This window comes from Trachurus trachurus (assembly GCF_905171665.1).
Source record: "Trachurus trachurus genome assembly, chromosome: 20".
Classification (NCBI taxonomy): Eukaryota; Metazoa; Chordata; class Actinopteri; order Carangiformes; family Carangidae; genus Trachurus; species Trachurus trachurus.
The window spans coordinates 8,518,904-8,530,718 of NC_139911.1; the positions used below are offsets into that span (position 1 = coordinate 8,518,904).

An 11,815-nucleotide genomic window follows, 5' to 3' on the forward strand; every position below is an offset into this window, starting at 1 on the left:
AAAACTCATGATAATATTCATACCACCTCCCTGCCTTCATTTTACTCAGTTCCTCCCCACCTTTCCATCCCTTTAGTAGATTACCTTTTCTCCAGCTTTCCCTCCCCCCCTTCCCTTTAGACCAATGTTGATGACCTGGTCACCGTAGTAATTAACTGTGGCTCCCCAGTCCGACTAACGCTGCCATCCTCTCTCTGTCCTGCGTGTGTGTGTACGTGTCTTTGTATTTATATATGTACACATAAACAACGTGTACATGGTATATATGTGTCCTTTTTGTGGGCACGTGTGTGCGTTTATGTGTGTGTATGTCAGGCGTGCGAGTTGCTGCAGGCAGAAAGGGGCAGAGTAGAGAGGTTGGCTCAGATTGTGTGTGAGCAGCGCTCCCAGCTGGACAGCTGCCCTGAGGCCACCAAGGAGCCCCTGCAGGAGCAGCTAGCCAGGGTCAGTACACACTCACACCTCACGCACACATCAAAGGAAGACATTTACCTCCATGCGTAAAACCAAGGAACAATGCAAACAAACACCAACACACAGGCAAGGATACTACAATATGTCTGAGAAGTGCAGCAACTGGATATCCAAACACAGATAGCAGAAAAAACAGAGTCAAATATATAAATACATTCAACATACAAAATACATCAACATGTGTTTGCATGAAGAGTCTCACACATGAACAGAAAGAGACATGTGATGCTTGCATACTTGAACTTGCATGTCAACATGCACACATTTTCTTTCCTGTGCTAAGTGGCTTTCCACCCCATGTCCACCCTAAACTTTACATGGTTCATGTTTTCTTCTCACTGTCTAACTCTTTAGGTGTCTGTGTCTCCTCTACACCATCTGTAAGAGTATAAAGTACCTCGGTGGGACAGGCTGTCAGTCCTGTTTGTCTCTTAGAGAAATACACTGACATTTGGACATTGGGTCTAAGGCTTCACGCTGTTTCGGTGTGTTTGTATGTCGTTTAGGATGCACCACCTGGTTATGTTGACTCCTTAATGTAGCAGCCCGGGTTCAGCTGCATGTCTCTGTCCCCTGTCTTACCTGTCTGTTACTGTCACAATAAAGACAAAAAAGATTCAAGTTTTCATTTATTTGTATTGTGGGGAAATGCTTGTTGCATGTTGCATACATGGTTTCATGACTTGATTGTTAAGATGAAATATTGGGGATCTGTGAGTCTGGTTTTCTATGTCTGTGTCAGTTTAATGATTGTTTGTCTCTATCTTGTCTCATCAATTCATTTATTACCATATAGGCAAAATTATCATCATCATATCCTTTTAAGGTGACAATGTGCAATTAAAGAGAGTATGTGGTTTGCTCTTTATCCATTCCTTTGTCTTGCTGGTTCACCTGTGTATGTTTTTTTTTTTTGTATGTGTCTGTCAGGACTGCGAGGTGCTCGAGGCGGAGACAAAACGTTTCGAGGACCTGGAGTTTCAGCAGCTGGAGAGAGAGAGCAGGCAGGACGAGGAGAAGGAGACCCACACGCAGCAGCTCCTGCGTGACATTGCAGATTATCAACGCAGCACAGTCACTCGCAAGGTAAGAAACCACTGTGTGTTTTTGCTTCTTACTAGGTCGAACCTTGGCAAAAGCTGTACAAAGTTTCATGTAAAAATGCTTTATTCCATTTCTATCAGGAGCGACTGTTAACACTGAGGAAGCAGGCAGCACAGATTACCCAGCAGGCTCAGCGCGAGAAGGAGAGCTTTTTGAAAGAGAGGAGCACCCTTGAATCAATGCTGCAAAGGGTACGAGGATATTGATGTTTGCTTGTGTATGCACGTTGCCCTGAATGTGAATGATTATTAAAACCTCATGAACTAATGGTTCATTTTGTGTTAACATTTTTTTTTTACTTTTTGCTTTTTTGGGGACTTTTTCTTTTTCTGTCTATAGGAGAGACAAAACCTTTCCGCACTGGAAGGAAAACATGCCGAGCTCACTGGTGGCCGGGGTTTCACGCTCAGAGAGGTAGGTTTAATTGACAGCTGTCGGACAAGACAACTGATAACTAGTCTCCTCTTTAAACCTTTTAAGATTCCTGAAGCGGACATGGCCCTCCATTATTTTTAATGAGTAGGGTTTCCTTCTCTGCCTGCAAGGATACAGCCTTTTTTGGCTGATGTGTCTCAGTCCTTTAGTGATCAAATCAACTGCCTCAGTTTTTCCTCTTACAATCAACTGGTGAACCCTCGTATTCCTCCTTTCCTCTATTTTTAGAGGTACTTTTTCTTGTTTTATTAATTTATCCCTTTCCTCTGTGTCCCAAATTGTCTGTATAAAGTCATCTTTCTTCCTATGCCTTGATCATGATACAAACCCTGTCTGGTCCAATCCAATACTTATGTTTATGCTTCTTGAATGCTGATTAAATAAGGCATACTTTATGGCCTGTACAGTTGGATGCACCACTGTAAAGCCTCGGTGAGAGGAACTGAAAAGCAGCCAGGCTCAGATGAACACAACACAGTAGCAAAAGTATCAGATTTTGATCCTGATCCTTAAGATCATGTCTACTTCCTGTCTGTTCCTCCTCTCCTTCTGTCGGCTTCTTTGTCCCCTTCTAGTTTCCTGTTGTGTCGTAACTGTCCAGCGTTACAGGAAGCAAAAAAAGTTGCAGTAATTCGAGCATTTGTTGTATTAATTCTATGCACTAAACTGATTTATTAATACTGAGGTTAACTTGTCCGAATGTTAATTGTCCTGTGTACTCCATTTAATCATTGTTAACATGCTGTGTCTAAGTAACTTATTTCTTTTGCTCTATTTTTTGCCTTGAACCTGCTAAAATTACCATTAAATTCTGCATCTCTCTAACAACTAATTTACCGTAACATATTAATATGGCTGACTCACTTCATGCTATGCCTCACCCCTTCTCTCTCCCCCATTTCTCCATGATGCTTTCCAGGGCTATGTCACAGTCAGTGAAATCAATGAGCTTTACTCACACCTTAGAGGAGACCCTAAACCCACCCCCGCCTCGGCCAATGCCTCTCCTGAGTCCGAGGCAAACTCCTCCCCTGAGGACAACAACCCCAAACCATCGGAGGATGAGGTGTGTGTCGTGGTGTAAAGGGTTCGTGTGTGTGTGTGTGTAGCCTAGTACACAGCCACAGATGATGCAAAATGTGTATGAGTGAATGAGTGTTTTTTTTTTCTTTCCTCAATTCCCCCCCTTTCTACTGCGCTATTTCAGTTTTCTGACATGTTCCTCTCTTCTTTTCAAAGCTCTATTATTCTTCTTCACCTGTTGACTGTCGCTCCTCTTCCTCCTCTTCTTCCTCCTCCCATCTAAATCCCCGACCCCTCCCCAAAACACCATCTGTGCACTGGCCAGAGAACATGGTGTCATATCGAGACCCCTCTCCCCTCCCTGACTCTCCCCCGCCTCCTCTTCCTGTCAAAAAACACCATCACCATCACAGGCAGGTAATGTGAACTGTAAATATGAATGAATGCAAGTCCAGTGATAGTGCGCAATTACAACTATGAATAAGCCACATCAATGAATGAAAATTGATGGACATTGATAATCAATATAAATAAAACTATATACAGTATATATGTATACTGTATGTTTTTTTTATACTGCCACCAGATGTCACCAAAGAGAGAACCCACATAGGAAGCCTTAAAAAGTGGGGCAATGTTAAATGACCCAAATTGAAACTGGATAATATTGGCTGTTGATTATTGATAAATAATTCCTAATGAATGAACTAAGTATTTGTCTTTCCTTTGGGGTGTATTTGTGTGTGTTTGCTCAGCATATCCGTCTGCTGGAGGAGAGAAAGAGGTCTGAGAAGGAGAGTGGGTCCCATCTAAGTGACACTTTACCCAGGAAGAAACCCACTCCCAACATGACCCGCCAGTTCACCTGTGCAACACTTGGGCGTAGTTACCCTAATAAGGTAGACACACACACACACACACACACGCACGCACACACATGCATGGTCATTGATGCATAAGTGACACAGAAATTATTCATTGTGATATACTTGGTCTGTGTGATGCTTTTTTTTCAGATCTGACAAATAATTTTTATTATTACATTGAAAATAAATCATAACTTTATGTACTGTATAATAAGTTAAATGTTTTGTCTTGTTCTCCATAGCCCCATCAGCCGTTGGTGCAGAGCACAAGCTGTGGCAGCATTCTTCCAAGATTCCTCTCGTTATCCAACAAGGAAACTGAATCTCGACGTTTGCATAAAGGTAGAAGCAACACACATCGGTTTTACAGCACCCATTGGCTCACACATCCACAAACAGTCTTACACAGAAACCAAAAATAGGAATAAAGCGAGAGCATGTAGGCAGATGAAATTCATGTAACTTCACCTACAAAGGCTCTCTTCATCTGTTTTCTCACTTATTTGTGTCTCCTTCTTTCACAAACACACACAAACAAAACCCTGTGTTACCACATAAGAATATGCCTTATATGGTAACAATATCCCTGTTAGAGGTTTTGTATGTGTATGTGTGTCTGTGTGTGGGTGTGTACCTCATTGTGTTTTGTGAGATTACACCGTTTCTCATTTGTTTATCTGTTGTTGGAGATAGTGGAGGAATGCAGGAGGCGGAAAGCTGCTCCGTGAAGTGACTTAGAGCACTGTTTATGTTTGTGTTTATTCAGTAGGGACTTAAAGAACATATTCTTTATATGGTTGTAGAAGTGTTTCATACACATAGTACAACTGTTGCAAAAAAAAAACACACACACTTGAAGTTGATATAAACCCACTTCCTACCACAAATGTCAACCAGGCATTTCCCATCATTGAAAAAACCCTCTGTTCACTCACCAGTCTATAATCCTTTTGGCCTCTTGTTTCGCCGTGTGCTGACATGCGGTTTTGAACCCAGATTTTACTGTTGAAAGATGAAGGGCAATCTTTTACCTCAAGAAAGCTGTGCCTTGTTACCGTGTCCAGTTTGTGTGTATTACATGCAGATTAGCCATGAGCGTCAACCACTTCTAATCTTTTTATAGCTCACACACATAGTTCATCACTGCACAAAGGGGGACATCCAGAAAAACAAGTTACTGTAGCACTCCCTAATGTTTTTTAATACTGAAATCAAGCTGCAGTTTTTTTCCTGACACTTGCACGTGTAGTCAGTCCCTCACTCCCTATGGTCCCTTGATCTGGCTCATCAGATGGGTGGGTCTGCATGGGGCAGATGGTATCAAGGTTGTTGGTTTTTTTTGTTTGTTTCTTCCTGTACACAGTTTAGTCTCTTCTCCAAGTCCATGGACTGTAATTTTGTCATCATTCCTCCTTTTAGTTCTGAAGATGTCTCGTTTTCTTCCCATTTCTCTTTGGACTGAGTGAATCACATTTAGGAGCCTTTTTTCCTTCATGTACTTGTTTGACCTACTGACCACGAGTAATTACACCATCAAGGTGTGGATACGTTTTTCACTGAATGTGCAAGAGCGCGTTTCACAGTGGCGGGGCATTGTGATCCAAAATTAAAGCTGTCTGGGCAAACTGTCCCCGAGGACGGGACCCAAGCAGGTACAGCACAGATGTGTGTGCATACGAGTGACTGAACTTGCACGAATTGCTACTTCACTTGTTTTTGTTTTTCTTTCTCTGTGTGTTTACAGGTCAGCCCGGCTCTCGAGCAGCTTCCCAGACCAACGTCTACCTCGATGCCTTCGGGTACCGTGACAACCAGGCCTTTGACACAATGAGTGTGGACAGCACCGACTCCATAGAGACCAGCATCTCCGCCTGCTCTCCTGACAATGTCTCCAGGTAAGTGTTGCTGTGTTTACACTTGCATTACTGTGGATATTAACAAAAGATACACACAAAAAAGCCTGCCAGGACTGTGTATTTCTGACTTTGTCTCAACAGTTTGTTTGGCCTGAATGTGGCTTTTTTTTAAGTATGTAGTTCTGAACATCACTCTTGAAATCAGAGCTGCAAGGACAAGAATTTCAAAAAGGTTGAATATGCGACAAAGAGACAGACATACTGAATGTCCCTTTGTCTTCATAATGTAAAACATTGACTCCAGAGAGGAGATGGACATCTGGAAAGAACAGGAAGAATAGAAAGTGAGTTAATGTAAAAAGTGTGTGCAGCGCTTTCCCGCCTTTCATGGTGCCTCCTGAAATGTGTGTGTGTGTGTTATGGGGAACTCTTGATTAGTGTTCTCGGGGTCAGGTTACGGAAGAGAGAAAACTTGAAGCACTCAACCCCCTCAGGTTCAGACGAACTGAGCAAACCAGCCTGAGTGTGGGGGTACATTTGGGGGTTCAGCCTTCCCCCCCCGGTTTGGACCAAAACCATGTGTGCTTACTTTCCTTCTCTTCTTTTTACAGTGGTTGCATCTGTCTTTTGTCTCCCCTTTTGTTGTTTCTCCAAATGGTACGGTCTCGTTTCTGCAGATAGATTGTAGACAGTCCTCAACCGTTTGCAGATTGATCTCTGTGCATTGTGAGTTTTCTTGGAACAAGCTGCTTTGGATCGTGTTGTACCGGTTTAGGGTTAGGGTTAGAGTGGATTGTGTGTTGGAATATGTGGCGGAGCCTGGACCAATGCTGGAAGTAGCTTCATGATAGAACTGCATTTCTTATGATATTGTCAGTGATGTGTCCCTGTTGGAGCAAGATTTTTAAAAAGTTATTTTCAAGCAAAGCCTTGAATAAAAAGTCTCGAACTGGCCTCATTCTACAATGACGATGAGTGCAGTTCCCTCTCATCGACGGAGGTAAGAATGACAAGGGAATTGGAGGAGGAGTGGAAAGGATGGATGTTGGATAATTTTTTATAGTAGTGAGTAATAACAAGCAACGAGACTAAACTTGACTTGAATGTGGCATAAAATATAAAAAAGTATTGATGTAATGAAATCCATACATTATATTTCTTTACCTGAATGATAAGCTCCTCATCTCTGCCTCTAACAAAGTATCTAATAGTCAACAGACTTGATGTTTACATCCTGAATCCACTGTATGTACATTGTGTTATTTGGTTAAAACTAAAAATGTAGTGAGAACAGTTTCAGTGATTTTACATCAAACAGGAAACTGAATAAAAAATACCAAGAGTGGAAATTAATTTTCCGTTCTCCGCTTGCTCTGGTGTTTTCTTCATCTTGTATGATCTCCCTCCAAATCCTTATTTCTGTTTTCCGTTACTTCTGATCCCCCAGTCCTCTCCTCCCTCTCTCCCTCTCTTCCTGATTTGTTTAGACTCGGACTAATGTCAGGCATTCATCTTAACAGTGTTGTGTGATATCATCAAGATGGGGGTATCCATTTCCTTCTGGCTACGGATAAGGGAGAATTTGGTTGTGTGGTTACATGTACAGAGGCAGAGAGAGAGAGAGAGAGAGAGAGAGAGAGAGAGGGAGAAAATAATGTTTTAATATGACAAAAATAGACAAAGATCTTTTCCCTGTGGTGTTGGTCAAGAATTCATTAAAGAGATTTATCTGCAGCCTGAGAAGCATGCGGTTGCATGCTGGTCTGAACTGAAGATACAGTGGTACAGCAGAGAGTCAGGAAGACAGATGAAAAGACAGAGAGGAGGCCTGTGGTCCTGTGTGGATCGCATCTGTATCCCTAATATTTTTCAGAGCACACACACACACACACACATTCAGGCTGGATACTAAGCAGGTTTAAAGCAGCTGCTCTGCTTCATTACATTTCTTGATAATTTCAGGTTCAGCCATATTAAAATCGATTGGGTCTTTGTTTCCCTCTGACTGTTGCCAAGTGGCTGATTGTGCCCACTTTTTTCCCTGATGAGTGTTTTATGTGTTTGTGTGTCTACAGTGCCAGTACATCAAATGTGGCCAAGCTAGAGGAGATGGAGCGTCTGCTGAGAGAAGCTCAGGCAGAGAAGAACCGTCTCATCGAACACAAGGTCAATATAAGAAATCACAAATCTTACATAATGATGATTTTTTCATTTGTGATAAATCCTAAACATAAACAAAATTGATTATTCTTCAGGAGCGAGAGATGGAAGTGCGAAAGCAGGCGCTGGAGGAGGAGAAGAAAAGAAGGGAGGATCTGGAGAAAAGGCTGCAGGAGGAGACGAGCAGGCGCCAGAAACTCATCGACCGTGAGGTTAAACTGAGAGAGAAGCAAAGAGCACAGGTGAGAGGGATGAACGGGACATTATCATAAAGGGATTGTATTTCCAGATTTGTACAAATCATCAGATATAAACAAGACCATAAATGCATCATTGTCATTATTTGATCAAATCTTTTTCCTTTTCAATGAAACTCTTCACTCTTCCGTCCAGTCCCGGCCACTGACGCGGTACTTGCCAGTGCGGAAGGACGATTTTGACCTGCGAGCTCACATTGAGTCGGCGGGCCACAGCGCTGACACGTGCTTCCACTTGTCCATCTCTGAAAAGACCTGCCGAGGCTACTTGATCAAGATGGGAGGCAAGATCAAAACCTGGAAGAAACGCTGGTTCGTCTTTGACCGCAACCGACGCACGCTCTCCTACTACGCAGGTAAGAGTCTGAAAATCTGAATCTACTTTGTGTTCACCCTGCAAGCCTTTTTTAATTCCTGCACTGCACTTGTACACAAATAAAATGTGCATATTTTTATGTTATCTCTATTGCAGACAAACATGAAGTCAAGCTGAAAGGAGTGATCTACTTCCAGGCTATTGAAGAAGTGTATTATGATCACTTGAAGAATGCACATAAGGTATGTGGTATTATTTTGAAAACAGTCTTTTAAAAAAAAATGTTTTCACTTGTAAATTAATCTCTCACCTTCTCCACCTTGTCATTTCTCATCCTTGTGTGTTTGCCTATACCTCCCCCAGAGTCCAAACCCCTCCCTGACCTTCAGTGTGAAGACTCACGACAGGGTCTACTACATGGTAGCCCCCTCGCCCGAGGCCATGAGGATCTGGATGGATGTAATCGTCACAGGTGCTGAGGGATACACCCAGTTCATGGTGTAGCAGAAGGGTCACGGCGGCAGCATCTGCCTACATATTGTGGCTCTTTGTGGTTTTTCTCTTAGTTTTTCTTTTTTTTTTTTTATCCTTGAACGTTTTAACTGTCTGGATGGATGTTGTTTGTATCTGTGCCTTGACCACAGCCTTACTCAATAGTTTTGTAACATTTTTATCTGCATCATTTGGAGCATCATGTGAATAATTGTAGGAAGACTTACTGTAAGACATGTATGTGTCTGTGTTAAAGTGTTTAGACAATCAGGTTCAGGTCAAAAGAATGGGTCAAATGTGATACTAATGTTAAAAACAGACTGTTGCATGTAGCCCAAGAGCAGACCATGACTCTGCTGTTTTTTAACCAGCTCATCTGAGCTCCATGTCATGACCATATCAACATCTCACTGTATTTAGAAGTCATTAGTGCCAAAAAAGAATCATAGACAATTTTGATGTCATGGAAGAACTTGTAGAAAATTTTGTGATGGATTTAATCAGTGTCGGATAATTTTCAGTGTTTTATTAGAAGTTTTATTCAATTCCACATGTACAGAATAAATCAAGGATATTAATTTAGTGAAGGTAGTTGAGCAAATTTCATGCATCATTACTGTGCCATTGTAATACTTAAACTGTTTGCACAGATGTGTGTCTGCGGGTCATATGAAAATGAGTGAATTTATATACATATGTGTTAAAGTGCCTGTTTTATGTGCATACTTGATGTACATATCTATTTACTTTGAGCTTTGAATGAAGCTCCAAGGTGCTATTCTCTCATGGTAAATGACACTAATAATCCAAACTGCATAGGATTTAGATTAGCGTATCAATGTTAATGTCAACATAGTGTCCGTCAGTCATTTTAAAATGGATTATGGTGCTGGATTTAGACAGGCTCAGAAGTGAAGCTGAAACAACTGTTAAAATGTTGAGAGTGTCAGACGACCTCTTATTTTTCCATATAAGGAATAAATAGTTTTAATAAGGCACAGAATTGTGATATTTGTACATTTTGTTTCTAACTTGTTTGTTTTAGAATAGTCAGTGATTCATTATCGACTTGTGCCTTTTTATTTTCATATTTTGTGTGACAGTACTTTGACGTGCTTATTATCTAGGTTTTCCAGAGCCACATCTGTCTGCTTCAATGCCAAACTGTCTTTGGTGAGAAAACATGCAGATGTGCAAATATGGTCCTGAGCGGCTCTGTGAGAAAAGACTAAATCTATGGTACACGCTTAATTAAGGCGTTGCATTAATCAAAACAGACTGATTGTTGTGCTGCTTTGGTCCATTAGCTTTCATGTGTATTGCTTTTTTTTATTATTATCAAATTAATGTACAGAATAGATGAACTGACAATTCCACATTGATCACAAAAGCTGCTGTTATGTTGTTTATCATACTACACTTTATATCAGAAAAAAATCCAATCCACTGATTAGTGCTTTTGTCATCTTATCTCTTGTTTTACTGACCAAAGTACACCTTCACATACTGTAACACAATATAGCAATATATGTATATCAACTACTCTTTTTCAAGATAAGATCAAACCTACATCTGTTTGAACACAGTGTTGTTTTCCACCAGCTAGAGGAGCTGTTACAGTGGAGGCTTCATTATTCTTTTTTTTTAATAATTATTTTTTTATGCTGATCCTATTATATTTATGTCAATACCAGTGCATGTATCTTTTGTATTTCTATATGAATAATAAAATATATATATATATGTATGTTTTACTTTTCGTATTGTCCGTACTGTAATACACCTGTGTCCCAAAACAAACACTGGTGCTGCCATGGCTGTTGCATTTTAACTAGAAGGGCAATTGTGCAACCATCGCCTCATCATCAGTTGACAGTGGCTGCCTTCCCACATAATACAAACACAGCTCACACCCTGTCACTTAAAAACAATAGTATTGGGGTTTTCTACATTTTTTACCTCATCATAATGAACTGTGAGGCCAATACAGGTGTAAATATTACTGTCCACAATTTAATTTCTCAGGAAGTGAACACCATGTAGATTATATTACTATTTGGTTTTTGATTCTGATTTGATTTTGTTCTTGTACGCAGAGAGCAAAATAAAACAGTGCTTTTACTACCAAATTGACACATGAAACCAAAAGTCTTATTTTTGTAGGTAATAAAAAGATAAAGTGATTCAGGTTTTGAATGTGTGAATAGTGTAAACACAGTGCGCAATGAAAAAAAAAGTGTTTGTTGGGTTTGTTGAACTCTCTGGGCCACTCATTACCCTAGATACGCAATAAAAACAACAATATTTACCGACGAAACCGTGGTTCTGTGAATTTTGGATGAGTGGCAGAGATGATAGTACCTGGATCTCCATCTAAGCACAGGAGGTGGCGACCTTATACCCACATAGTCACATGATGTGACCAAACAAACAAGACCACTGAGAAGAAAAAAAGGCTGCTTACCAAGTAACGTTAAAAGCCTTTTTTTTCTTCTTTTTTTTGCTCAGCAGGTTTTTCCAGAGGAGCTGACAAACATGTCTGTCACTCACAAACAACCTATATGTTTAACTGGTGAATCACTATGTCAATGAATGTGAATGAGAAAAAAACAGTAGTTAAAGTTAATGTTTTGCAGCAGTGAAGAGGCGGAGGAGAAGGGTGTACAGGGAAGAGCTGATTATTTTTCACAGGGAAAAACAGTTCATTCAAATTTCTAAGCACCTTTCAGACAAGAAACCTCCCAAATCTTCTCATGTAAAAAACAACAACTTGTTAAAGTACTGATGTAATATGAATAATATTGAAATGAGAAGGAATAATAATTAACTAGA

General features: G+C 40.7%; 1 protein-coding gene across 2 annotated transcripts in view; it reads left to right on the plus strand.

Annotated features, from left to right (window-relative positions):
* phldb2b (pleckstrin homology-like domain, family B, member 2b) overlaps window positions 1-10,735 on the plus strand; it is a 36,632-nt gene extending 25,897 nt beyond the window's left edge. For both annotated transcript variants that reach the window (XM_083995715.1, XM_083995716.1), the window contains 11 exons: window positions 1,405-1,560; window positions 1,659-1,769; window positions 1,918-1,992; window positions 3,792-3,935; window positions 4,145-4,244; window positions 5,647-5,797; window positions 7,834-7,924; window positions 8,014-8,160; window positions 8,312-8,531; window positions 8,648-8,733; window positions 8,855-10,735. In XM_083995715.1, the coding sequence (XP_083851841.1) occupies window positions 1,405-1,560; window positions 1,659-1,769; window positions 1,918-1,992; window positions 3,792-3,935; window positions 4,145-4,244; window positions 5,647-5,797; window positions 7,834-7,924; window positions 8,014-8,160; window positions 8,312-8,531; window positions 8,648-8,733; window positions 8,855-8,995 (1,422 nt within the window). In that variant the 3' untranslated portion in view covers window positions 8,996-10,735. The remainder of the gene's footprint in view (window positions 1-1,404; window positions 1,561-1,658; window positions 1,770-1,917; window positions 1,993-3,791; window positions 3,936-4,144; window positions 4,245-5,646; window positions 5,798-7,833; window positions 7,925-8,013; window positions 8,161-8,311; window positions 8,532-8,647; window positions 8,734-8,854) is intronic.
* Window positions 10,736-11,815: the final 1,080 nt, after the last annotated feature.